This window comes from Gastrolobium bilobum, unplaced genomic scaffold, assembly GCF_033153095.1.
Source record: "Gastrolobium bilobum isolate Gb01-03AN ecotype WA unplaced genomic scaffold, APGP_CSIRO_Gbil_v1 utg25868, whole genome shotgun sequence".
In the NCBI taxonomy this organism is placed as follows: Eukaryota; Viridiplantae; Streptophyta; class Magnoliopsida; order Fabales; family Fabaceae; genus Gastrolobium; species Gastrolobium bilobum.
Genome location: NW_026898426.1, coordinates 88,228 through 114,264, shown reverse-complemented (window position 1 = coordinate 114,264; position 26,037 = coordinate 88,228). Strand labels below are relative to the sequence as shown.

Here is a 26,037-nt window from a genome sequence, read left to right as displayed (position 1 = left end):
AATAGGAAGATTTATTTATGTAGTTAATTTTGAATTAATTTTCACAAGTTTTTGGTAAATATAAATATAAATAATAACCATTTATTTTACCTTTTATAGGCTTGTAAACAGAGATGGGTAAAGATGTGAAATAAACAAGCCCGATTCGCATAACGTAATGAGCGATTCACATATCCAGTGCCTGACCCGAAGGGTCCATGTCCAACAACCAAATTGCTTAAGACCGAGTCTCACTCGACAGTCACTGAGTCAGTTGAAACTCGAAGGAAGCGATGATGGAATTACAAGTTGACGAGAACGACTTGAAAGCCGCCGGCGCTGAGCTTTTCGCCGACGGTGGCCGGCAAGGCATTCGCATCCATGGCTGGCTGATCGAGTCTCGGAGGCACTCCATACTGAAATCTTCCACCCTCCAAGAGTGAGTAATTCTTGCATCACGCTTAACCCTAGCTCCTGAAATTTCAAATTTTCGGAACCACTGCCTTAACCGTGCGTTTGGTTTGATAGTTAAAAAGAAAAAGAAAAAAAGCAAATCATTTTATTTGGTTGTTATTGATTTGTTTTGTTGGAAGAAAAATCAGAGCATTTTGTTTTGATGATGGATGTGGCTTGCAGGTGGGAGCAGAAACTTGAGACGTCTCATTTACCAGAAATGGTTTTTGGGGAAAATACTTTAATTCTAAAACACTTGAGTAGTGGCACCAAAATTCATTTTAATGCATTCGATGCTTTATGTGGCTGGAAACAGGAGGCCTTGCCTCCTGTTGAAGTTCCTGCAGCGGCTAAATGGAAATTTAGAAGGTAAGATTGGGGCATTTGGTTTTCATGTTTTCTGCCTGATTACAAATATGCTTAGCTCAAAATTCTTTTTATCATTGTATTCTGATATGCTTGCTTAGATCCATTTCCTATCTTTTTATTCTTGGAAATTTTTATCTGGTATCAAAGTGCCGGGTAGTTGCTCGAGGCATTGTGCCATCTACCCTCCCTATTGAATACGGTATAAATGAAAGTGTGAAAGTTTTCTTACGAGCATGTTGTTTTATTGATAGCTCTGTTTGTTGTTGGTCTCACATTCTTTTGGGAAAAAAATTGTGCAGCAAGCCCTCTCAGCAAGTAATACTAGATTATGACTATACATTTACAACACCTTATTGTGGAAGTGGCATTATTGAGACTGATAATGATCTGGTATGCAGTCCTTCTTTCTTCTCCTGTCATCCTGAATGCCATTTTTCTTTTATTTGAGTTACTTGTACATTATTTTTTTTATTTTATTTTTTTGTGGTATGAGTTTTTGCTGATACAATATTTTGTTAATAACCCACAGCTGTATATGCTTTTGTTAGAAGAAAATCAGGATATCGCGTTAGTTTTATTATTCGTGCTGTTACTCAAGATATTTGATTTTTGTGTGGTAGATTGGGAGAGAAATTTCTGAGGAAAACAGAAATATCCATTGGGAAGACTGCAAGGAACAAATTGATGTAGTTGCATTGGCATCCAAAGAGCCCATACTTTTCTATGATGAGGTGGGTAGTAAGTACCTTAAAGGGTTACTTAGCAAACCTCTATGTGCAGAACTGCTTTTACAGACAAATCTTTCTGTGGGTAAAGCAATTTCTCGTTTGTATTGTTAATAAAAAATGTGCTCAAGTGAAAGAAAGAAAAAGCACATAACCAAGTAAAGACCCCATCAGTTCTTTGCCGTTGTGCTCCAATTTTAGAAATTTATCATGCTGTTAATCTGCACACACAGTGAAATAGTTTAGTGAAATCTGCTGTATATAAATGATATTCCTGAAACAAATTAGAGGTGTTCATGTTTCCTTGTCTGAGTGTCTAAGCTGTAGTAAATTGTCCGTATTCTCTTCCTTGCTGGCATTAACTTGAAATGAATCCTCATCATGAACAGGTGGTCTTATACGAGGATGAACTTGCTGATAATGGAGTATCACTTCTTACTGTAAAAGTGGTAATCCCTAATTTGGTTTCTTTTGTTGATATGCAAAATAATATGATTGCCAATGACTGTTGATGTCACTTTCTGGTTTGTAGAGAGTCATGCCAAGTTCTTGGTTTCTTCTCTTGCGATTCTGGGTGAGTACCCCCTCTTCATATACTAAATTAGTAATTTTCTTCATAAAGTCTTTTGAGTGAAGCTACACATAGTGGATTAGTTATTTCATTATTATTATTCTTATGGTTGATCTCATAAATCATGCCGATCATATTAGACACTGAAGTTATTGCTAAGGATCTATTATACTCCTGAGAAACTTGGATATTAGTGTCATTGTGTTAGTCAGCACATTTACTTGCTTCACACCAGTTCCACTAACCTTGTAATTTTACTGGTTGATCTGGTACTATTAAAGCTTAGAGTTGATGGAGTGTTGATTCGACTGAGAGAAACTCGTATGCATTGTGTATTTGGTGGAAGCACAACTCCTATTATACTTCGAGAGAGTTGCTGGAGAGAGTCTACATTTCAAGATTTGTCTGCGGTAAGTTTGTGCTTTGCATCATATGCTATGTTCCTTACATTAATTCCGAATGGTACTTTCATTTGTTTTTGTTGACACTGTAAAGAAAGATATTGGGTGGATGCTTGTTTACTGCTCTCTATGCTCAGCTAGTCTATAGTAAAGATTTTAGGCATTATTTTGAAACAACTTGTATTATGCGTATTTCTCTTTTTGCTATATAATATCTTGAATGAAGTCAGTGCTATTGTAGTTTCTGGGTTAGCATTACTGAAGTTTCTTCTATCTCTGATGTTCTAATACACATATCAATCATAGGTAACAGGAATAGTCTAGACTTATTTTTGTAAGAGAACTGTTAGTTTTTGTTAGAGAATAATATAAACTATTAAAAAATTGAGCCTATGCCATATCACGCTTCTAGTCCAAAAGGTTTTTGCGTGAGGGTGTGACTTAGAGAATAATATAAATCATTAAAAAGGCCCTCACCCAACAATTTAAGTTTTTGGGTTGAATTGGTTCTTTACAGTTTTCATTGGGCTTCTGATGAAATACATATGCCTTAAATAATATCTTAGAAATCTAACTTTCGGTTGCCGAGATCTTGTTGGCATGATAACTAGCTGAATACTTGAATAGATTATTCTGAAAGATTTGTTGAACATCTCACTTTTGATCACCGAGAGTTTGCTTGTGTAAAAATGCCATAAATAGTTAGTTGAGCATGAGAGAGAGCATTCCTGTGGAGGTACTGTATCAAGGACAAGCTACTTTGAGTCAAGAAGGGAATGGAATGAAGATGCAAAATTGTTTTCTCGTATTATTTGGTTTAATTAAATAGATAACAAATGGTTTATAACTTCCGTTAGTGGGTAACTAACAGAAGAGAAACGTCAATCTTATAAAATCGGCATTTTTTCCTCTATAAAAAACAGAAAAATTAGAAAATGTAGGCCCACACAAACAGTCATATTTTCTTGTTTATTATCTACTCAGTCCCCACTCATTTGGACAGATTAGAAACCGGGCTATTTTATTGCTTTTTCTCCAAATCTCTTCATTTATCTGGTCCATTTTGTTATTAAATAGAAGGAAGGACAAGGCTCCTCTAAAGTGAGCAAGTAAGAGTGTATCTACCATTGATTTAATTTAAAATACATTCTGACCTAACCCACTAAAAGTTGAGGTTGAATAGACTTAATACTTACTCACTTTAGAGGAAGTTATTCCCATATGGAAACATGTAACCTCTCAATTATGTTTATTTTTTACTTTAAAATCTGTCCACCTCAAAAAAAGTGTCAGTATTTAAGCCTTATGACAATGACAGACAGCTAAATGACTGGGGGTGGTGATAGACTCAGATTATACTAGTTTTAATTTTTCTTCACTATTTTTCCTCTTTATCATTTACTACTACAGTTACAGTTTAATATTGTACTGCTTTCTAATTTTACTTGATTGTCTGATTGACTGGTGCAGAAAGGTTTCCCTTTTGATTCTGCTGCATATAATGATCCAAGCATCATCAGCCAGAGGCTCCCCATCATCATGCAGAGGACCCAAAAGCTTGTAATTTCCTCTTAAGTTATAAAGCTGTAAATTCCCATAATGCAAAAGGGATTCTGATCAATTCGTATCTTGTTCATATTTTATTTAAACTTATATCATCGCTGTTGATACCATCAGTTGCTTGTTATGAGATAAGCTCAAGTTGAGATGCGTATTCGTCATGTTTTGTACTTAACAAAAGGTGGGGGAGGGTTTTAGGGGCTGATTGTCATGCGTGGAACCAAGGGGACACTCGAATACTAGTCATTCGGGGTGGCTTTTAGGGCGTACTATAAAGCTTTGGATCCAATAATTTGTGTTACTTTTTAGTATCATTCGTGTAATTTGTTTAGGAAACGCGGTTTTAAAGCAACTGAAATATCACTGGCAGATAGCAATGGCCCCTATTGTTATTTCGAAGAAAAGCATGGCAATGGATAACAAAGCACTATGTAGGTTTACCAATTTAGGAATATCTCGTACTCTTGAAATGCTGACAAACGTCAGCTTTGCCTCCTTGCTTATTTTGATAATAGTCACTTCCTAAATTTCTACATTTTACTGCTATGATTTGACAAAGGAGCGAATAATTAAATTAATCCACGAAGAAAGTTAGGTCGGTTATGTTAGTCTTCAAAAGATAGAAATTACTTACGAGGTTCTTGTATGTGCAATTTATCGTGTAAATTAGTCGTTACGATAATTGACGTTAGTTACTGGTAATAGAGATACCGTAGGTCATATTATGTTTCGTCGTTTCTTCTGACATGCCTAGAATCGGCAAAAGTTAGAAGTAAAGGCAGATTCTATTATTTTCATTTTCAGTATGTCCTCGTTTCACTTTGTTCTTCAGTTTTAGTTGATCCTGACTCCGATTTCGTATTTAGCTTGTTATCTTCATTTTCATATTCTATTGGGCATTTCTTTCCTGTGTTCCAACACTTTTAGAATGATTGACTAGTGTGGTGAGCATCAAAAGAAGTTGTGTGTTCTAAGTAGCCAGCCAAACAAGATTTCGGGACTTGAAACATGTGAATGACATCGATGGTGAACCAACAATTATTGTTAGATCTCATATCAGAGCACGGTAACATCTACTGGTACATATTTTCAAATTTACTTTTTCCATCTTTCAGAACTGAAAGCGTCTCATATTTTAGCATCAACTGAGTGATTCAATAATTCTATTGTTCTTTAGGTCATTATTTTTGTTGGATGGTTAAGGCTGACAGGTCTTGGCCTCACCCACAGCACGTGGCTGATGGAGCCAAGCTTACTTGGTCTTCCAGCATATCTGAGTTCTATACCACTTACATCTTTGTTGTTGTCGGTACATTTCCAGGACTCAGAATTCCTACTATCTTAAGTTTGAAGACTAAGCTGATAGATGAAGTGCAAGGATTCCTATAATATCTCAATGTAGACCCAAGCTTGAAAGAAACACATAGGAGGGGCTTTGCTAGAGATGTTAATGATTTTTGACTACTCAGGTAATAAGACAAGGTTTTTTTCTGTCTTCACTCTTGTCCAGAGTCCACTGTTGCTGTTACAAGATTTGCTCAAAGTTATGATATGATGTAAATGGGAAGAGACAGGCAAGTAATATAGGTTATAAGTGTCTAGCCAATTGCAGTTAACCAAATGAGTCTGTTAAGGATCATATAGTTTGGTGTTTGTGAAGAAAGTGAAAAGCATGACTGTGAACATGTCACGCCAGTTAACATGAGATCAATTTGACAGGCGGAATGCACATTTAAGGACCTAATATATGGACTTAATATTTTTCAAGGACTATTTTGAACAGAAATAATACGGACTTCAAAGTACCGTAGCAAATCAGAATTTTTTTCTCTGCAGCATGAACTCGTCTGACTGTAAAGTTTCATTCTGGTTTGTCAATATCAATTAAAATCCATTTTAGTATGGTGATTTTAGAATGGAAGCTTTACATATGTTGGAAGCATAGTGTCTTGAACGGACATAGCATCCACAAAGTCAAGTGTTAGCGGTAATCCTTGCTCACAAATTTTTTCAATTGAGTAAGATGTTGTTTGAAAGTACATACAGAAAGAAAACCAGATTTTCAAGGTTGGAAAGCAAAATCTCCTTCCTAAGTCAGTATCATGCCAAGTGAGCATTGCACATCAGGAATTATTTCATGCATCGAGAAAATAAAATAGATAGCCAGGTGTTATTATCTGGGTTTTCTGGTGCTACACACTTAATCATGTATAGACAGTGGAAATTATAAAACTCCTACCATCACTATGCAGTACCATCATCTGAGTTGTTGACTCTTCCTGCTAAGATTAATGAGAAAACTCTTGAGGGTGAAGCTCCCAGCTGAGGCCAAAAACTGTATCAGAGTCTGAGGTCTAAATCAAGCTTGAGTGACTCCTGAGGTAGCTGGGGCTGTTGTGTAACCAAACGAAAGCTGCCTGGCCACACCAGATCCGTTTGATCCTCAGGTGTGAAAGGTGTCCATGCCATTCCAAGCCCTGCATATGAATCATGGAAGCTCGGTGCCAACATAGTTCCTCCTCTGCATGGCTTGTGCACGAGTGAATGGGGCTGGACACCAAGTGATCGAATCATAGGAGTGTTCATGGGCAAGCCCATTATTGCCATAGTCCTCTGAGATTGAAATCTTCTGGCAGCACCTCTTTCCCTTTTGTGAGCATTCTGATGACCCCCTAATGCTTGTGAACTAAAGAACTTCCTCATGCAGAAGTTGCACGAAAAAACTTTGGTAGTAGCTGGTCTTGGTTGTGAATCAGGGTCTCCTGCTGTTGAGAGTGCAGTGCCTCCTAAGCTCAGGTTCAACCACTCTTCGGGATTGTCATCTTCACTTCCATCATTGTTCTTGTCTCTGTTAATCACTTCACCTGGTTGTTCCTTGGCTGTTGTAAGAGTTGTTTCATCTTCCTTGATAATCATTTCTCCCTAAATTCTCAGATGAGTTCTGGTGATCAAGGGAAGTTGAATAGATGAGAAAAGGCTTATTGGAATCCTTTTTAAGGTTTGATCAAAAGCTGAGAAAACTAAATGGACGGGGGTATCAATCAGAGTGTAATGGAAGTGAGATGGGATGTTTTTTATTTTATGTCATCCCAATCAGTAACCCCACCTATTTGATGCTTGGTGCTGTAGGGAACAATGCTTACGTCATCTTCACTGTTGTCCCCATTCAAGCTTAGGATTCCCCACTATCATCTTTTTATCATTTCCCTCTTTTCTCCTTATAAAGTCCCAACCTTTCTTGGCTATCTTAGGAATAGCCTTAGAAACATATCGTTGACAATAGTAAATCTTTCCATCCATTGTCAAAATCAAATCTCACAATTTATTTGAAGTGCCTGCCATGTGTGCTTCTTACCCATCATGTAACAAATCTATCAGCTATTCTCTTTTCCCTGAGTAGGGTGGATATGATGAGTTTTTAAGATGGTGTCTTCATGTTTATCCACTTTGGCCACTTCTAAGAATTATTTTTTGTTTATATCCCACCTTTTATATTCCAAATTCCAATTGATAGTGAAAGTAGGATCTGACTTCTAGCTTTAGCATATGTAAGGTAGGGTTGGTTTGGCTTTTCATTGCTTTTTGATTTGATGTTTAGTGGGGGAGAAGGTACCATGATCATTTCCAATAATGGTGGTGAAAAGTTGGAAACGATATAACATGGTCTGTTGCTATATTAGAATAGTATTCCCCGAGCCAGGTCATCAGCGTGAATGTTTTCTTCTTGTGATTTATTGGTGTTCCTCTACAAACTTGTAGAGGACAATGTATATGTACAATGGCAGAAATGCATAAGGACCCAGTTGCACTTGCACTTACTTTATCTCTTTCAATTGTTCTAGACAAAAGCCACTTGTACTTTGTCTTTCCTTAAATAAACCCAGGCATAACATGGGAAAATTCCAGAGTTACCCTGTTACTTAAAGATGGTTCTCCACTCACTTTCTCTCTGAAATAGACCATAGAAAAGACACCTCACCAACCAATCAGAGCTCAGCTTTGTGGAGTGTAAGTTGGAGATGGAAAGTGTTTTGTCAAGCATTGATAACCCCGAATTCAAAGAGCATAGTCATGGCTTCTGGGTTATGGATAATGTTGGAAATGATCATGGTACTTTCAAGTTAGGGGGAGACACTGAGACAGTTATATTTCTAGTTTGAGTGTTGGATAATTTTTTTTTCTTTGAATTTTTGGTTGGATAATTTTTTTTTTCTTTGAATTTTTGGTTGGATAATTTAGTGAGGTAAACAAGAATAATCCAACTTCAAATTGATTAAACAAGAAGATTAGTTTATCCAACGACATTAAAGTGCAAATCCTGTATAAAGAAAAAAAAAAATAGATGGGTCTGCATAAATCTTCACGGAAAAGGTAAGGGAAAAAAGTAAACAAGTGCTTTTGCTTGTGCATGAATCATGATGTAATAAAAGAACAACAGTAGTTACTTCAAATGCTTGAAGATAGAACTGAATAGAATGGAAGATTCTTCCAGGTCCTTGTGATCAGATCTACATCTAAAATTAGAGAATGTTCCTGCTCCACTTCCGTTCAGATAGTCAGATTGAGGGTTAACCTCAACCCAAATCATATTCATACATGACTTAACAAATTTACCTTGTAAACCTTGAATGAGTAAACAAATATATAATAAATGAACAAGAGATTCGTCGGTCATATAATTATAAAATTGTAAATATGATTTTTTTATTACATTTTATAAATTAATCTCTATCAAGAAAATGTAATCTATTAAGTGTTTTTAAAGATATTTTGATTAAATAATAAATACTAAATATTTATTTATTAAATGATTTTGTTATAATATTTAAAATATTATATTTAAAACAAAGACGTGCATAGATAAGAAAACTAATAATGTAGGGATAAGATCTGTTTATAAACTTTTTTTGCAAATTATACTAAGTACGACCGATCGTACACTACATGATTAAAATATGACCGATCGTACTTAGTGTAATTTGTAAACAAATGGTTTGTAAATATATCTTAACCCAAGTAATATGAATTGTTGTTAAAAGTTGTACAAAAGTGAAACGGCTGTGAAAGTCAATAAGGCTCTATTGGGGTTTGGTGTAACTCATGTTGATGGCAGATTTCATCGGAGGAATCTGACATCCTCCGCAGAAGTAAGAAGAAATACAAAGGAGGGGATTCTTCTTTTAGCCATGACCATACTATGATGCCAGGGGAGGAAGAGTGGATGGAGGAAGGTATCTCCTTCAAGGAAATGTTGATGCGTCACAACAGTGAATGGTGTAGTGAAGAGGAGGAGAACCTGTTAGACCATATGATGAAGAGAAGGAAGAACAGCAGAGAGACATAAACAAGGAAATATAGCCCGAGGTAACATGGGAAGTGGACAAAGATGGTCGTACGAATTTCAAACTATTAGATGACTTTAAGAAGAAGGCGTGGAGACCGTGGAGGAAAGTAATGTATGTCAAGTTGTTAGGTAAGAAATTATCCTTGTCTTTCATGAAAAAAAGGCTGAAAAAACATGTGGGCTAGGGAAAGCAAGGTGAATATCACTGATGTTGAGAATGGGTACTTCTTGTTTCGATTTTCAAGCCAAAAGGACTTAGACCATGCCTTAATAGCAGGTCCTTGGGTAATTTTGGATCATTACCTGGCGATTCGTTCATGGAAGCCAGACTTTCAGCAGCAATATCAGGTAGCAATTGCTTGAATTACTGCATGGGTGCGCCTTTCGGGATCCCCATGCAAACACAGAGCTGATAAAGGGGATTGGAAATTGGTTAGGAAAATTCATCAAGGTTGACACAACTACAACATCGCTGGCTAGAGGTAGATTTGAACGTATATGTGTTGAGCTAGACCTTACCAAGCTGAATACAAGCTAGAGAGAAGACTGAAGCAGATGGTGTGCTACACTTGTGGTCAATATGGCCATTGAGCAGAGATGTGCCCAAATAAAAATTCTCTTGAAGAGGCGGTGACAACCCAAATTCAAAATAGAGAGGAATAGAGTGGAGAAGTGAGCACAAATTCATCCCAAAAACAAACAAGCCAGAAAAGGAGAATAAGTATGGACCTTGGATGCTGATCAAAAGGCAGAGGAGATTTAACTGTAATGATAACACTGCTCAAAAGGGAAAAAAGGAGGCTCGAAATTCCCAACCTTTAATGCTCTGGAAAAGGAAAATAGTTATCCAGAAGAGGAGAAGGAAGAAAGTTTGAATGTGGAAACCAATGATGAAGGAAATAATGATGCTCAGCCACATATACTTAAACTATGACAGCTCGATAGGTTGTTGAAACAAGTTCCAGCTACAACTTAGTAGGGGGAGCAAAGGGGGATCCATTAAAGAGAGCAACTCGGGTCCCAGAAAGGAGATGGTAATGACAAAGGCGAAGTCATCTGAAAACCTCAATGTAGCAGTAAGCCCAAGACGAATGGAAAGATCAGCGAGACAGGTGGCCATAATTACAGAGAAAGAAACAACCTAATTGAAAGAGGTCCTTTTAATCCATATTCCCTCAAGAATTTGATGTTCTTCAGGCACCAAGGCCTCCTGAGCTGGAGCATGAAGACATGGAGCAGGACGATCCCCCTCAGGTGGTGAATGCTTGTGAAGAGTTGACTGGGAAGTCTTCACCTATGAAAATAGAGGTGTTGGTACTCCATAACCATGTAAATTCTTTTTATTTCATTTTTATGTCAATTCTCTTCTGGAATGTGAAAGGAGCTGCTACGAAAGAGGTAGGGCATGCGATAAAAAATCATCTGATTTCCATGGTGGTTCTATTAGAACCGAAAACAAACAGTACTTATGGGTCAGCAGTCATGAAGAGCTGTGGAATTGACAGCAAATATGTGGAAGAAGCACATGGATTCTCAGGGGGCATCTGAATTATGTGGGCTTCAAATAAAATCCACATAGAGCTAATCTCTCAATCAAAGCAAATGATTCACTCAAAAATCACAGTTAGTAATGGGGACAGATTTCTCTGTACAATTGTCTATGCTAGCCCAAGAGAAGCTTAGAGACAATACCTCTGGGATGATTTAAAGACGATGAGCAGAAATTGTATGGCATTAATAGTCATTCTTAAATGGGGATTTTATATTTACCACATTTACAAGTTATAACTAACTTAATCACCGTTACATCAGATTTTAATTCAATGGCTCATAATCAATTCTTATAATCCTAATTTTTTACTCTCTTATTCTCTCTCATCCATTTTTTTTTCTCCTCTCTCCGTTTCAACCATTCTCTGTTTCAATTACCCCAATATCAAAAATTGGGGTTTCGCCATTTGTGCCTTAGCAGTGGAAATTCGCAGTCATTCTCAATTATTGTTGTTTGTGAATTGGGGTTTCGCCATTTTCACCAATAATTGATTGTGGTCAAATATTTTAATTAAATATCAATTGATTTCCTAATTAGATGCCGATAGAAATATATGCCAAGTATTCCTCTTTTCTTGTAATGGTAATAAGTGAGGGTTCAGAGCTAGAACGAAGAAGCGACACATTGCTATAGCATCAACAACACTACTTTTTGGCACATGACACATTGTGTAGGGTTCTCCGATGCTAGAGAGAAGAAATTTGCAGACCTAGAGAGAGAGAAAAAAAGTGGATGAGAGAAAATAAGGGAGTACAAAATTAGGATTATAAGTCTTGATTATGAGCCATTATATTATACTTTGATTTAACGATGACTAAATTAATTGTAAATGTGATAAACTTTTTTGTGGTAAGTATAACCCTCCATTTTTAAAATAATTGAATAGTTATCACTACTTTTTTTTAAGTACACCATAGTTATCACTACTTTCTTACCCTGCTAATGATAGTTATCACTACTTTTTTTTTGGTAAACAAAAGGGCTAAGCCCAACAAGACAAGAAAAAGAAAAAAGAAAACCGAAGAAGAAAGAGATACAATGCGATCTCTTCCCACTGAAGCAAAAACAACCAAGAATAACAGGTGTATTCCTCCTGGAGGTTCCTCAAAGAATATCTGATCCTCTTGCACAGACACATCTAGCAGATAATTTGCCAGCCAGCCAGCACACATATTGCCTTCTCTAAAAATATATTGAAGCTTAACCTGCTAGTCTCTATCAATCCATGTCCATATTCGAGACAACAAACACATCTCACGGATTACTGCACCTCTCTTGGTGAGTCCAGTGATCCCTAATAACAAATCACTTTTCAGAATTATTTTCCTAAATTCAACATTCCATGCCTTCTCTAAACTATGCAAGATACCTCAAAGCTCAGCTCTAAATGCTGTACAGAACCCCAGACTATATGCAAATCCCCCCAACCAACTACCTTATGCACTACAGATCACTCCCCCATAAGCTACTAAACTTGGATTACCACGCACTGCGCCATCTGTATTTATCTTAAACAAATCCAACATCTGGGAATTGCCGGGCTATATTTAATTGACTACAACCAGCTGATACACAAGACTTCCGTATACCTGTAGCTAACTCCACATCCTGAACAAACTTCATAATAGTTTCAATTTTAGTATCGATTGGAGGAACTATCTCAGCCTGATTGACTTTATTTCTCCAATGCCAATTCTTCCAACAAGTGATAAGAAACATAGATAGCCAACCATCCGTAACCTTGTAACTTGCATCCACTCCAAAATTAGAAGCAAGCCAGGAATTAATATCCATATTAAAGAATCCCGATTGCAGATCAATTGGGATAATCAACTCCCAAACACTTTTAGCGTTGCAACAATCTCTTAAGAGCATGTAAAAGCGATTCGTTCTCTCTAGAGCAACATAATAGTTATCACTAATTTAACTAGTCTAACATCCACAATATTGATAAATTTTAACTAAATTCTATCAATTTTTTTCTGGATGAGTAATATTACTCTACAACATACGGCAAAAGCTAATGATTTAAATTTACTTATTTTTTAAAAAACTTTCTTTGCAACATTCTAATTATAGACGGTTATATATTAAAATAAATTAATCTAAACATACACCTTATTCTTTTCTAACAATATCAATCCTCCACTAGTCTGGTTTCTTCCCCAACTTCAATAAACATCCCTCGAAGCATTCGATGGAAAACAGTATTATTCCCAAATAGTTGAAAGAAACACGTCAAATGTACAGCATTTAACCAAAAACCAGATAGAACAAGAATCAAGAACTACTCTTGACTGCTGTTGTGATTTCGAAAGAACAAAGAGATTCTTCTCTCCTGAATAAGAAATAGCCAAATTAAAAATAGAATAACAAATGAGAGTCTCATTCAAGATTCCTACAACCATTACTTCGCAGATAAAACTCCCCATAATTATTGGTCCTCCATATTCTTGAAGGCAGCTAAGCAAATCCAACAGCTTCCTCACGTACCTGCAAAGCAAATCATACAAAAACAACATAAGCACCAGAGATTACACAACATTAAGATTTAAGACAATATTGCTAAACCCAGCATATCAAATCACTAGTTCAAAACTTTACATTGCATAAAGGAAACTTTTCCCAATTTAACGCTCATGGGCACGCATAGCATCTGTTACATAGAAAATTTAAACCACCAAAACAACGGGAATTCCCAAATAGTGTCAAGCTGTCATAACATAACAGTCCCATCCAACAAATACTTTGACAGAGTAAGAATGTAACTATTCAAAAAAGTAGTAACCGCTAAGCGCAAAATCCAGGGAAGGGACTTAGACCCATTATATGGGTCCATAGTAAGCAGACCTATCTTGCATTTGCATGTGACCGATTACATGAATCGAACCTATGGGTCACATGGTGTCCAGTGACAACACCAACCGCTGTGACAATGTTTACCTTCAATCAATGTTGATATAAGATTTCCTTTTTGGGATAAAAATACTTATAGAAGACTTAACATCAAAAGAATAGGCAAAGGTTGTTATCATCCTTCACATGAAAGGACAGAATGCAGCTTTTGACTACCATGCCTAGCAGCGTGTAGCTTTCAAATTGTCTTCTTACGAAAAATTTGAAGCGGAGCAACTTCATTAGCACAAAAATGTCACATCTTTCAGAGCAAAGGATTTGGAGTTGGGTCAAGGAAGTCATTTTAGTTTAACCATAATAATTGATGGGGATTAGAACCTCACCTCAGGAGTCAGGATCACCTGTGAAAGGAATGGAGTTTACCCATTAGTAGTATTAGAAGAACTGATGAAAGGGCTGTACATACAGCCATTTCAAGGATGACTCTGGCATGGATTTTATTTTTGTGAAAGTAAGCAAATTTATGCATTGAATAAATTGACAACAAATGCCCACACTGTCCCATCCACATAACTTTTTTTGTGGGAAGCCTTCGTATTTCTAGTTGAAAAACATAAACTACTTTATATTTTGGTAAAACGAGCAGGGATACAGTCTTAGTTTTTCATTCAATTAGGACTACATCAATAAGTGCTCACTGAGAGCATAGATTTTTCAATGTTAAAATTAACAACAAAGTATCACACCCAATGGATTGTCGGAGTGCATGCCCAGGGGAAACAAAATTGATTTCAAACAACTTAAATAAATAAATAAAAAGGAGAGAGGAAAGAACATTTAGATGTCCAGGAAAATCCATATACTGCTTCAGTTCATCTCTAAGAAACATAAACCACTAACTTGTGTATGGTTTAATTGAAAAATATGATTGAATTCATAATTTCGAAAAAAAGGAATAAAAGGGAACCTACTATGCAGCATTCTTCTCTTGCCATTGGAGGATCGATGTCCATGCGCATCACCCATCTTTTCCATTCCTACCTATAAATTGGAATCTTAATACCTTCTTATCAACCAAGCTAGACAGACTCACAAAGTTCTACCCAGTTCATCTCTTCACATAGAGCAACACAGCACTAACGAATTTTGAATATCTATTAGCCCTACAATTTAAGGTCTTCTAGAGTCTAGAATATTTGTAAATTTAAAAAAGAAAAAAATAGCATATTTGGGGAGGAGCCAAAAAACAAAAATGCAAAAAGAACAAAAAAAAAAAACCATTTGAAATGTTTTTCATGTATCCTAGTAACAAGCAAGACTCACAAAGAGACTACTAGCGATCTTGACAAGAACGACGGAAGGTACCATGGGACAGCTCGCAACAAGCTCGTGCACTGACAGTAATGTGTGACGTCAGACATGTTAAAGCCATCGCACTATGCAGAGGTAAAAGTGATTGTACGCAACCCAATTGCCCCATGTTCCTGTTCCAAAAAAGACAGAATAATTTAGAATTTCGTCAATTAAGCAAAAAATCAGTGAAACTGGGAAAAGCGAAATGGTGGAAGTAAAGTAAAATGTGGGATGGTACATGGAAGCAGGCATGGAAAAGCGGCGGGACTGGATGCGAGGTGCGTTGAGTGACGGCGGACGGATGCGGGGAAGGGGAGTGGGTGCCGCCGGGCGGAGTGAAGCCCTAGCTGAAGACATCAAAGAGCGAGACAGAGATCCAGATCGCCACGCCATTTGTGTGTCAATCGGAATCCAATCTCAGAGACGAAAACAAAAAACACCAAATTTTAGGGCTTTGAGAGGGTTTAGTGGGTCGCTGCTAGTGTTGCTTGTAGGTTTTGACTGGGATATATCTCTGACTCTGATTACTTGAAACGATCCCGTTTTCTGTTTGCGTTTTAATTTTCTACCCTGTACTTTTTTCTTGTGATTATATTGGTTTTTTTTTTTTTAAGATTAAAGTTTAATATATTAGGGCAACATAACCGGCTCGGTTCAAAGGGATGACCTGATGAGGTGGGCTAAATTTTACAGTCCATTGTCAAAAGCGAGATGAGAATGGTTGACTCAATTTTTGATAGATTGATAACAAAAAAACAGGAGATAAGTTAGTGTAAAAAATATTTGGGTCGGCGGGCCAACCCATCTCTCCAAACGGGACGAGATGGGACGGGTCGGACAAGTCTGTTTATTTTGTCACCTCTATTGACATTTTTAAAAAAATTTACACATATTTAACTGATTTTGTTATTTTCAATGGATAAATACGTAGAAAATGTTTATAAAATTTGAGAAATGCATGTAATCTCTTAAATAAAGATGTCGAAATGTTAGGTGCAAATTTTACAACAAAAGAAGCCTAAAATATGGGAGTGAATGCCCATAATGTCTCTGCTCATATGCATTAAATAAGAAGAGTTCAACTAAAATTTATCAACACTAATAAAAAGATAAATAAACACAAAATTGTCACATAGATATCTTATGTAAATTTTTAATATGAAAAATGAATTCCTCTTAAAAATAATAAGGACAAGTTGAATGTAGATATTCGACTCGAGGTGTAGAGTTATATAGGGCAAAGGGCAAAGTGAATGTAATTATTTAAATCAAGCTGTGGATTTATATAGGAGTGACTTTTTTAAAATCACTTTTTTATTTTATTTTTATCACTCGAACTCGAAAACCATAAAACAATGTAATTAGTCTTTTAACTCTTGGTACCAGGCTCGTTCACTCACTGCTACATTTATTTATTCTTTGTGCTAATTATTGTAAATATTAGATACTGAATAAGACAAGAGACTCAACAAAACTATGTGTGACGTTACTATTAAATTTAACTTCTTTTTTTTTTTGGTAAACTAACTTTTTTAAAGCTTGTAATTGTAAATATTTATATAACGGATAGGATAAGATAATGAAAAATTAAGGCTTGTTCGTTACAAAATAAAAGATCTTATAACATAATTTTATACAAAGTCATTCGGTTTACGCATTTATATTTAATAATTATATAACAAATTTATTAAGCCTCAAGTTGTCTGATAAGTTCTGAGAATTAATAAAAATATAATATTCCAATTTCAAATCAATCATAACCCTCGCCGGCATGTTCTCCTTATACTCTTCATCTTACCATTTTAACTCAAGTCCAAAGTCCCTCCAATGTTTCCAAAGTCCCTCAATAAGTTTGTTTAACCAATGCGGTAATGTAGAAATAGCGTAAAATAAGCAAAGTTTGTACTATTCTCCTTAATCTATGTCTTCCGTAGGCAAATGACTCTTAGAATCCAACAGGAAACAAGAAGATTAATTTATCACGATACAGTGATAAACTTTAAGTTTATCTTGTTTTATAGACTAAAATCACACGAATTATCAAGTCAAATGAGTGAAAACTAGAGTTTTGATATAAAATACATGAACTAATTGATTTATGAATTAAATAATATTTATTTGTTATTTTGAAAGGATTTGAAGATGAAAGGAGTCAAATTTGAAGATATTATAGATAGAGATCCAAATTAGAAGATATGAGGATCTATCTAAAAAAAATTAAGAAGTATCAAGTTGTCGAAGAGGAGGCTTAAGCACCCATTTCGAGGCTTAAGCCCCTTAAAATTTCAAAAATCCCAATCAAAGAGCAAAAGCCACGGCCTCCGGGCGCTTAACCCCCAATTTTGGGCTTAAGCGCGACCAAGAAGAAAAGTTCAGACTCGAAGAGCGCGTTTAAGCGCGCTCCAACTTGCTTAAGCGCGCCACGTTAATTTTCCTTGCAAATCTTAGGGGGCTTAAGCGCGCTGATTCAGGCTTAAGCGCCCCAGAAACCCAACTTAGGCCCATTTCGAGGTGTTCACTTAGGGCACGAATTCTTGGCCATTAAAAAGGCAATTACGGTAAGAATTAATCAAGTTTTTCACATTCAAGAAGAGTTCTTGGTACTTGAGGCAGAGGGAACGCGGAGGATTCATCGGTTTATGTTCGTGGATGGCGGAGACAGATCAAAATCAAGTTTTCGCTGGGGATATTGAAGATTCACCAATCAACTATGGAGTTTGGGGAAGCTTTTCTATTTTCTTTCGTTCTTGATCTTGCTATGTCCGGCTAATTCTTTAAGTAGTTAAGGTTAGATGAAATTTAATCTATTTATTATGCTTTGAACAATTCGTTATGTTAATTTTCCTTTTTATCATGAATGAAATTATTTGTTTTTAATGCTTTATATGAGCTTGAATCTTATATATTGATCTTAGGTAAATACATGACAATAGGAATGTTGGTGTGTGATCCGTATCTGATAATTTCATCGTAAACTTTATAATTTTAGGGATAGACATAGGATTTGCGTAATCTTGAGATTCTTGAATTTAATGCTTACTTTCTTGGGGAATAACCGGGGAACTAGGGTTCTTGCAATATTGTAAAGATTTAGGGTAACAAGGGATTGAGCCCTAATTACATAAGAAAGAATTGACTAAATTGATATTAAGGACGATTAACGTAAAGAAGGAATTCTAACGTAATAGAGAGATTGAAGGAAATCGAAATCCTAGCTACGTTCTTCTACATTAGTTAATTCAAATATTTAATTTCTTGCTTTTAAATTCTTGCGAGTAATTAGTTTTAATATTTTAAATTTCAAATTCAAATCATGTTACCAATATAAATTCGATTGTCCAACTTAAGTTGCAATAGTGAATTAGTGCTTGAGTATAATCCTCGTGGGAACGATCTCTTATTTAATCATTATATTACTTGTACACGATCGGTGCAGTTGCCGTGAGGTCCCAACATATAGCAAACTACATCCAACATTGAATCCAATGACAAATTTCATAAAGCAATGCATGTTCCTTAATAAGAGACTTATTGGAAAGGTTGGAAAAAAAATTCAAGGATTCACTTGGCTAAAGGAGTATGTCTTCACACACTTCAACCGATTATTGTATGAGTAAACTCTGCCGGGTGATAAATTTGCTAGGACCATGGTTTCTCTATAATGTAGTCTCACTTGGGAATTCTGGTTTTCTGACCAAAGCCCTACTTCACGGAGATCTCCTTCTTTCCAGCAGATGTTGACTGTCACCCCGCCACGTGCTTTCAATCCTTTTACACAACCATTTGCCCATTTATCCCGAGGCAATGCAGGAAGCAAGTAGAGGTCCTTCATTGTGCTTTGAACAAGCATTTCTGCCACTGCTGTTGAAAAACTGACACCAAACAATGTTTTTTCTCAGCCAAACTAATTCAGAATTATTAGTATCGTCACCAAGTTGTTTTGTTAATTCTAGAGCAACAGTTTCATCACAGCCTAGGCTTCTACATACAACTTTGAAGTTTACATCTTCCAAACAAGTGGGTGAACTTTTATAGGTTCCAAAAAAAATTTAGAACCAAATGAATTTCTCCACCTTTTTGGAATTGCTTTTCAATTAGATTGATTCTGTTTGAGATATTATTGAAGAAACTAAGAACCAAAGTCTGGAGTTATAATGAAGGATAAGATGCAATAGATTCAACTGGATATAATAATTGCACAAGTGTTCAAAATGTGTTTTTTTTTTTTTTTTGGGGGGGGGGAGGGTTCCTGCATGAGTACACAGATCTATCACAGACTAATGAACTCCATGAAACAAAAATTGAAGCCTTAAAATGACATATAGCAAATGAAATTCTACCAAGAATCTCATGATAGGAAAACTTAACTTTTTTCAGAACCAGAACTGCAGAACTAAACACTCACCCCATACCCCCTCCTTCCAGAAAGTAGAGAGAAGAAATATACCTCAGCTCAAGCTTTTATACATTGAAGTGAAATTGTAAAAATAAAGAAACATGACAGTTCTTACATAAAGATGGTGCTTACCCAAAGTTTGCATCAATCTGGAAAGGGGGGTGTGCTGTGAATAGGTTACTGTAAAGTCCTCCTTCGAAATCACTCTCATGATCAGGGTCTACTAAGTCAATCAAGTGTTTTATCATGCGATATGCATGCTCACTGTTGTGAAGATGTGCCCACAGTGAAGCTTTCCAAGTTGTTGACCACCCTGGACCTTCGTCTCCTGCAACACAGTGCAAGAATGGCAACTATTGTTGAATTATATTATTTCTTAGTATCACAGTTGAGAAATATAAAGCTTCTTGTCATATATACATGGTTGAACTAAAACATAGTAATCCCTAATCCGAAAATGGCATATAAATCCAGGAGTACATTATAATAGTCTACTAAACTAACTAGAGGCTTTAAGACAGTAGATAGTCTATTATGAAGGTACTCTCAACAAAAAAAATCACTTCAGCTATTCAAAAGTAACAGATACATGTTACAGTTACACTGCATCTTATATAAGATATTAATAATGACATATGACCGTTCAAGTTCTTCTAAGATATGGATTTTCAGCATAATAAATAACATAGATGCATATTGAAAGAAAAGATAATTATTAACTAATAACTCAGAAGAGAATTTAGCATTTAAAGTTCTCATAAAAGACCTCTTTTAGTTAGACTATAGTCCACAGCTTTACAGAGGTCTGGGGTTTTCTCGAGACTTATAGTGTGCCCTGGAAACAGGCCAAACAGATGTGAAACATGTCGATGATGTACATCCGGGTCCTGAAAATCTTCTGCCTGCCAAATAAATAAGGTGTTAAAGTTAAAATGGAATTGGTAGCCTACAGCAGAACTAGGTCATTGCAGACCAGAACAAGATATCAAATGACAAAAAGAAGCCAAATGGACACTAGAGAGATTGAGGCAAGGAATGCAAATATTAAATATAATTGCATACCCATTCCATAATGGAACCATCCCTAGCAATTTTTGTCGGAGGAAGCTTAGACTGAGACTCAGTGACTCTTTTTATAATAGCATCATCGTGTTTTCCCAAAACCTGTTCTTGAGAAACTTGGTGACCAAGATAAAATTAGAATAATAGGAAACTAGTATTGGTTTGAGCACTAAGATTAGTTTCACCTCGGCAGCAGAGATGATTGTAGAGAAAACTTCTTTTATGATTGAAATGTCCATGGTTGATGAGTAGCTCACACTAGCAGGCTTTTGATCTGGTGCAATGAACATGTGCTCTGGTGAAGTTGATGGGTTAGTTTCCAATAATCCACCACCGCCTTCAATCAACCAATCCAACAAAAATGATGTACATCCTTCCAACAAAGGATATGCTTTATTTTTAAGAAAATCCTAATATAAAAGAAAAACCAACCATCACTTGCCTAGTAATTTTATGTGAGTGAGATAGCACACAGAGAAAATCTAATTTATGAATATAGTATTTACAAATAAAAAACACAGATTTATGTGCCATAATAATATATTAGATTCTTCATCCCTCAGTAGTTTGTATCTCATAACTAGCCTATAGTTATAACCTCAAAGGTTCATTGGTAACACCAGCAGTAAATAAGTTGCATTCTTACACCCACAAAAAGAAACTTGAAGAAGTCATAATTACATTCTTATGGATGTGGTTTGTAAGTCCATTAAATTCCCTAGAACTATTAATCATCATAGCTAAACAAGGTATTGTTTGGATTAGTATCAGATTTGAAATCTCATTGTGTGCATAAACCATAATAACCAAAAATAGATCAAAGTGGTTATGCAGAACCCTATCACAAAGTGAAAATAAATAACACATTTCAACATATATAGTTCACCTTATAGATATGTCATGAAAGTAGAAGCGAATGAGTTTGGTAGAGTTTGGTATGTGGCATGCAAGGAACACGCAGCTCTACAAAGTATGACAATTCATGATAGGTAATTTCAATAACACAGGGAAATCTAAAACTGTAATTAAATCACCCTACACAGCCATTTTCACAAGATCAGTTTTGAGTAAATACTTAAAATCAAGGCTTAGATAATTTATGGAAAAACAGAACTTACTTTGTCCATTGTATAAGTATAATGCTCCCATAGATGGGTACAAAGCCAAGCTCCACCCATTGGCCAGAAAGCCCAAACAGCCTCACCTCGATCTGGGGATGTTTTCGCCCATATATCAGAAACTTGATGCGCAACCCAACCATTTGCTTCATAGTTCACCTGTATGCAGGATCAAATGAAATTCTAGGTAATATAAAATTCATAACATGGTGGCCAGATACTGTGCTGATGGCACTATGCTAGAATATTTTTTTCTTTTGCTTTTTTGCTCTGCTACAGATTTTTGGCATAGGAAAGAGGGGTGGGCGGACAAAGTTACTGATAGCTAACTAGCAGAAAGGGCCCCCTTTCTTGAATAGAATGCCAAGAATTATATGAAAGGGAAAAGAAAAAAATACCTTTGCAGTCTTGCTACCATTCACTGACAAAGAGGAAATGTAATCAAATAACGGCTCTTGACACTCATGTAGGTTGCAAGAAAGGGACGGCCAATAATTCATTTGAAGATTAATGTTCAAATGAGGAGCACCGCTGGATAACAAAAAAGGGAGACAAATTACAAACTCTCATGAATTCTTCATGAAATTACTTCTAGATGCATATTTGATACTCCATATCCATCTAAAAACTCTAAGCTACCAGATAATCTAGAAACTATGGCACACAATTTCTTTTTTATTCTTTTATTTATTTGTTGCTAGAAGAGGGTTGAAAAGAGAAGGGAAAACGTACTCCCATGCAGGCTCAATTTTGTTGTTCCATATACCCTGTAGGTTTGCCACCTGAGTTCCAGGACGTGAAGAAGAAATTAGTAGATATCGACCATATTGAAACAAAAGCTCCACAAAGGAAGGATCTTCGTCAGTTTGAAAAGATTTGACTCTCGCTGAAGTTGGAACAGTATCATCACCTCCCATTTGAGAGGAAACCAATTTCCTTTCGTCCAGAACAGATTTTCCTAACACAGTCTTGGAGCTTTTAGAGAGTTGCAATGAGACACGATGAAATATATTCTGATAGTCATTCAAGTGACGTGCATAAAGATCAGCGTACGAAAAATTTTTCACAGACTTCATTTTACTGAGGGACTCAGAAGCAGGATCCTTCTTAGAGTCTTCAGGCTTAGTAAATGGCCCATCAAAAGAAGAAGAAGCTGTCAGAAGTAAAATAGCCCAATCTGAACCTTCAACTCTTAGTTTCTTATCATCCAAAACACGTAAAACCCCTTTGTCATTACTAATCTGTATATCAAGAATTGCAGAAAACTGTATCCCCTTTGGATCTTCATCTGAATTCACTTTTGGCCGGATCCTCATGCCAGGGCAGCTTCCTCCCATGATTATCTGATTTTGGCCACTAACACGTGAATCATGATGTAATTTGCTATCCAAAGACACTGTAAATGATAATGACCCTGACTTGCTAGCAGAAAATCTTGACACCATCACTTGGTCCTGATTAGAAGCAAAATGTTCCCTGGTAAATTCTACATCACCCACAGAGTATTTTATTTTTACTGTTGCGCTATCCAAATCCAGCTCCCTGTGATAAGACTCTTTTGAATATTTAAGATGAGAATCATCAAACTCTAACTGGATATCACCAAGAAGTTGGTATACCTTCATATCAAGAAATAACAGTTAGGGTTGACTGCCAACATTGTATAAAGCTTCATTAACTCATCCAATTGAACACCAATAAGCACATAGTTCATAAAAAATTAGAGGGAAAATGGCTATATAAATTGTAATATACTACATACATCAGAAGGATCACCAGACAACTTGACAGCTGCTGCCGTAGCTTCAGAGTACTTTCTATCATCAACAAGTTTTCTGACTTGAGCAAGCGCCTCTGGAGCATTTTTGTTGGTGTAATTGACAGGCGTCCCGGTCCAAAGTGTGTCCTCTATGAAACAATTTCAAATCTTCACATTAGCACACTTCATGAAATGAAAAAAGCCATAAGCTGATCAGTTTCGCTATGTAGAATGCAGCATGACCTTATATCCCTGATATCTCAATTATATATAAATTTACAACTAGAAATGCCTATAGTATTCCTATCAAAGTAATCTACATGAGATTTGTGATTCACAATAATTGGCATTTCGAATCAAAGTAACAGCAACTAAAAGCAAGAATGTTGTTTATTTATTTACCGTTGAGCTGGAGAACTTCGGATGGTACGCCACCCCAAACCATGGCACCGAGACGGCCATTACCGATGGGGATGGCATCGGTCCAGTGGGTTGCAGGCCCAGAAAAAGTAACCTTCAAGGGCCTGGGAGCCTCTTCTTCTGCATTCGTTAAACTTGGGTTCCACCAGTCCTTCTGTGGGGCGCTGCGCACCAGAACCCATTCTGCATCTTCCATTGCACAAGAGACTAGAGAAATGAATGAAGGAGTGGGTGGAGCAGAGGAACCTGATAGCTGTGTTTGTTCGCTCTTACTCTTCACTTACAGCGTGAAATAGCTGAGATTTTCTTTGAATTGGACACGCATTCAAGTCTTGCAGGCCCCACTGCTCAGGTACCCGACAATGCAATATCTAACCATATTTAATTGATGTTAATGTTATACAAGAGATTACATACAAGGCGTTTGGTGCATAGTATATATCCAGCGTTTGGTAAAAGAATAACATACAATTAAATTTTAATACTATTCAGCATTTGGTACGGTAATGTATAAGATAATATTCTCTAATATTTTAAAAATTAATATATTAAAAATAATTATTTTAATATATTAATATTGAAATGATATATTAGTTCTTCGAAATTATATTTGTAAGCAATATTAATACATCAACCTCTTATCAGGCTTAATCTCACCTACTTAGGCTTGATTAAGTTATACATCATTTTTGATGTATTAAAGGATTCTGTTGTATAAATTTATACTATACGATGGTTATACCAAACAACTGAAAATGTCATAACATATAGTATAAACTTATATTTTAAAACATTATACATCATACCAAATAGGCCCCTATTGTTAATTTCTTAAATAAACATAATAATAGATTTAAAAAAAAAACACTCCAACTATCGAACTTAAAGTAAAATAAAACATGTAAATCAAAACAATAAATATACGAGAATAATATAAATCATTAAAAAGTCCCTCGTCCAACGATTTTAGATTGAAATGATTCTTTACATATTACCAGAGATTTAACAAACTCAAGATCACGAGTTCGATTCCTACTGTCCCCACTTTCAGAGTAAGTTAAATAAACATAATGTAAAACAAAAAAAATTAGACCTATGCAATATCTACACTTCAAATCTACAAAACTCTTGCACGAGAGAATGAGTTAGAGAATAATATAAGCTATTAAAATGTCCAATTTTAGGTTGAAATAGTTATTTACCGTAATATGGATACTTTTTCTTTTCATTTTCTGTAGTAGGTGCCTCTTTAAAATAGGAACACACTCACTCAACTGACTAACTGTATTTATTATTATGAATGGGTGTAGTATATTTTATGAGATGTTCTGTGTAAACACAGGATCCGGAGTGTGCTTCTATTTTCTATCTTTGTGGTGTAGAAAAATGGGAAATATTCCAACTTGCACGTGAAGGGAGGTCAGATACTCAGATGCGGTGAGAGTTGCAGGGCAGGCAGCATAATCACGAGACATCCAAGATTGTCGTCTAACCTTGTAGATACCCATATGTTTATAAAGTATTTGATTTTCGAAATGAGTTATTCTGGAGGAAACTTGTGTTTAGAGTGAATAAAGTTATATTTATTTTTAAAAATAAAATTATGTTGTATTTTAAATGCATTGAAGTCTCGTGGTATTATGTTTTAATTTCTTAAGTTTGTTTTGTGGATATCTATGAATTACAATCTAAAACATGTTAAACTATAAAACATTCAAATCCGAATCAAAATTAGAAAGGAGTGAGGAGATACGTTTACAACAGGCTTTGGTATTAGCAAATAGCAACAGTTCAGCATACTCGTGCTTCCAACTCCGGAAATCTATATCCAATGTAGACAATTATCGACTATACCAAGGCATCGAAGCAGTGTTTACTGTTCTGAAAATTCTCGTTAAGATTAAGAACGATACTTTTGTGATGAGGCAAGCATGGGTATCCGTATAACTAATAAGAGTAGGAATAGGAATTATAATACTACTCCTACAGCATACAAGGTGCTGAAAAAATGTATTTTTATATTTAATGTTTTACTTGTATTATAATTTTTTAAATTCAATGAGATGGAAGTTATATTTTTTATTATTTTACCATAAATATTTTAGTACATGAACTCCTA

The 26,037-nt window shown here is 35.8% G+C and overlaps 4 protein-coding genes across 11 annotated transcripts; 1 reads left to right on the top strand and 3 right to left on the bottom strand.

Annotated features, from left to right (window-relative positions):
- The first annotated feature begins 187 nt into the window (after positions 1 to 187).
- LOC133316200 (TIP41-like protein) lies at positions 188 to 4,362 on the top strand. Its single transcript, XM_061517923.1, has 8 exons — positions 188 to 418; positions 616 to 801; positions 1,101 to 1,191; positions 1,422 to 1,532; positions 1,916 to 1,975; positions 2,059 to 2,100; positions 2,379 to 2,507; positions 3,969 to 4,362. The coding sequence occupies exons 1-8, from the start codon at positions 273 to 275 to the stop codon at positions 4,071 to 4,073; spliced, it is 870 nt and encodes a 289-aa protein (XP_061373907.1). The 5' UTR covers positions 188 to 272; the 3' UTR covers positions 4,074 to 4,362.
- Positions 4,363 to 6,067: 1,705 nt separating this feature from the next.
- Positions 6,068 to 7,185, bottom strand: LOC133316211 (zinc finger protein 7-like). Its single transcript, XM_061517934.1, has one exon. It carries the CDS (start codon positions 6,972 to 6,974, stop codon positions 6,399 to 6,401), a length of 576 nt encoding a protein of 191 aa, XP_061373918.1. The 5' UTR covers positions 6,975 to 7,185; the 3' UTR covers positions 6,068 to 6,398.
- A 5,894-nt stretch (positions 7,186 to 13,079) lies between these two features.
- Positions 13,080 to 15,656, bottom strand: LOC133316213 (uncharacterized). 8 transcript variants are annotated; one of them, XR_009752173.1, is made up of 5 exons: positions 15,402 to 15,656; positions 15,176 to 15,294; positions 14,782 to 14,851; positions 14,194 to 14,211; positions 13,080 to 13,447 (listed from the first exon to the last, which is right to left on the bottom strand). XR_009752173.1 is itself a non-coding variant. In XM_061517937.1 (5 exons), exons 1-4 carry the CDS (start codon positions 15,554 to 15,556, stop codon positions 14,195 to 14,197), a joined length of 357 nt encoding a protein of 118 aa, XP_061373921.1. In that variant the 5' UTR covers positions 15,557 to 15,656; the 3' UTR covers positions 13,083 to 13,447; position 14,194. The 8 variants fall into 8 exon arrangements, 3 of the variants coding, with proteins under 3 accessions (XP_061373921.1, XP_061373922.1, XP_061373923.1); XM_061517937.1 differs by having other exon boundaries at positions 13,083 to 13,447; positions 14,782 to 14,847; XR_009752174.1 differs by lacking the exon at positions 14,782 to 14,851 and having other exon boundaries at positions 15,134 to 15,294.
- Positions 15,657 to 18,584: 2,928 nt separating this feature from the next.
- LOC133316191 (alpha-L-fucosidase 2) lies at positions 18,585 to 24,156 on the bottom strand. The gene is made up of 10 exons (XM_061517914.1): positions 23,901 to 24,156; positions 23,502 to 23,647; positions 22,472 to 23,358; positions 22,138 to 22,270; positions 21,740 to 21,898; positions 20,807 to 21,031; positions 20,622 to 20,723; positions 20,326 to 20,461; positions 19,692 to 19,887; positions 18,585 to 19,035 (listed from the first exon to the last, which is right to left on the bottom strand). The coding sequence occupies exons 1-10, from the start codon at positions 24,112 to 24,114 to the stop codon at positions 18,717 to 18,719; spliced, it is 2,517 nt and encodes an 838-aa protein (XP_061373898.1). The 5' UTR covers positions 24,115 to 24,156; the 3' UTR covers positions 18,585 to 18,716.
- Between the last annotated feature and the right edge of the window lie 1,881 nt (positions 24,157 to 26,037).

Coding starts and splice junctions, on each gene's coding strand:
- LOC133316211 (XM_061517934.1), bottom strand. CDS start 6,974: ATGATTATCAAGGAAGATGAAACAACTCTTACAACAGCCAAGGAACAA.
- LOC133316200 (XM_061517923.1), top strand. CDS start 273: ATGATGGAATTACAAGTTGACGAGAACGACTTGAAAGCCGCCGGCGCT. Junction 419..615: donor AAATCTTCCACCCTCCAAGA/GTGAGTAATTCT, acceptor TGTGGCTTGCAG/GTGGGAGCAGAAACTTGAGA. Junction 1,976..2,058: donor CACTTCTTACTGTAAAAGTG/GTAATCCCTAAT, acceptor TCTGGTTTGTAG/AGAGTCATGCCAAGTTCTTG.
- LOC133316213 (XM_061517937.1), bottom strand. CDS start 15,556: ATGGCGTGGCGATCTGGATCTCTGTCTCGCTCTTTGATGTCTTCAGCT. Junction 15,295..15,401: donor TTTTCCATGCCTGCTTCCAT/GTACCATCCCAC, acceptor TTTTTGGAACAG/GAACATGGGGCAATTGGGTT. Junction 14,848..15,175: donor TTGTTGCGAGCTGTCCCATG/GTACCTTCCGTC, acceptor ATTTATAGGTAG/GAATGGAAAAGATGGGTGAT.
- LOC133316191 (XM_061517914.1), bottom strand. CDS start 24,114: ATGGAAGATGCAGAATGGGTTCTGGTGCGCAGCGCCCCACAGAAGGAC. Junction 23,648..23,900: donor CGAAGTTCTCCAGCTCAACG/GTAAATAAATAA, acceptor ATTGTTTCATAG/AGGACACACTTTGGACCGGG. Junction 22,271..22,471: donor AAAATTGAGCCTGCATGGGA/GTACGTTTTCCC, acceptor TTTGTTATCCAG/CGGTGCTCCTCATTTGAACA.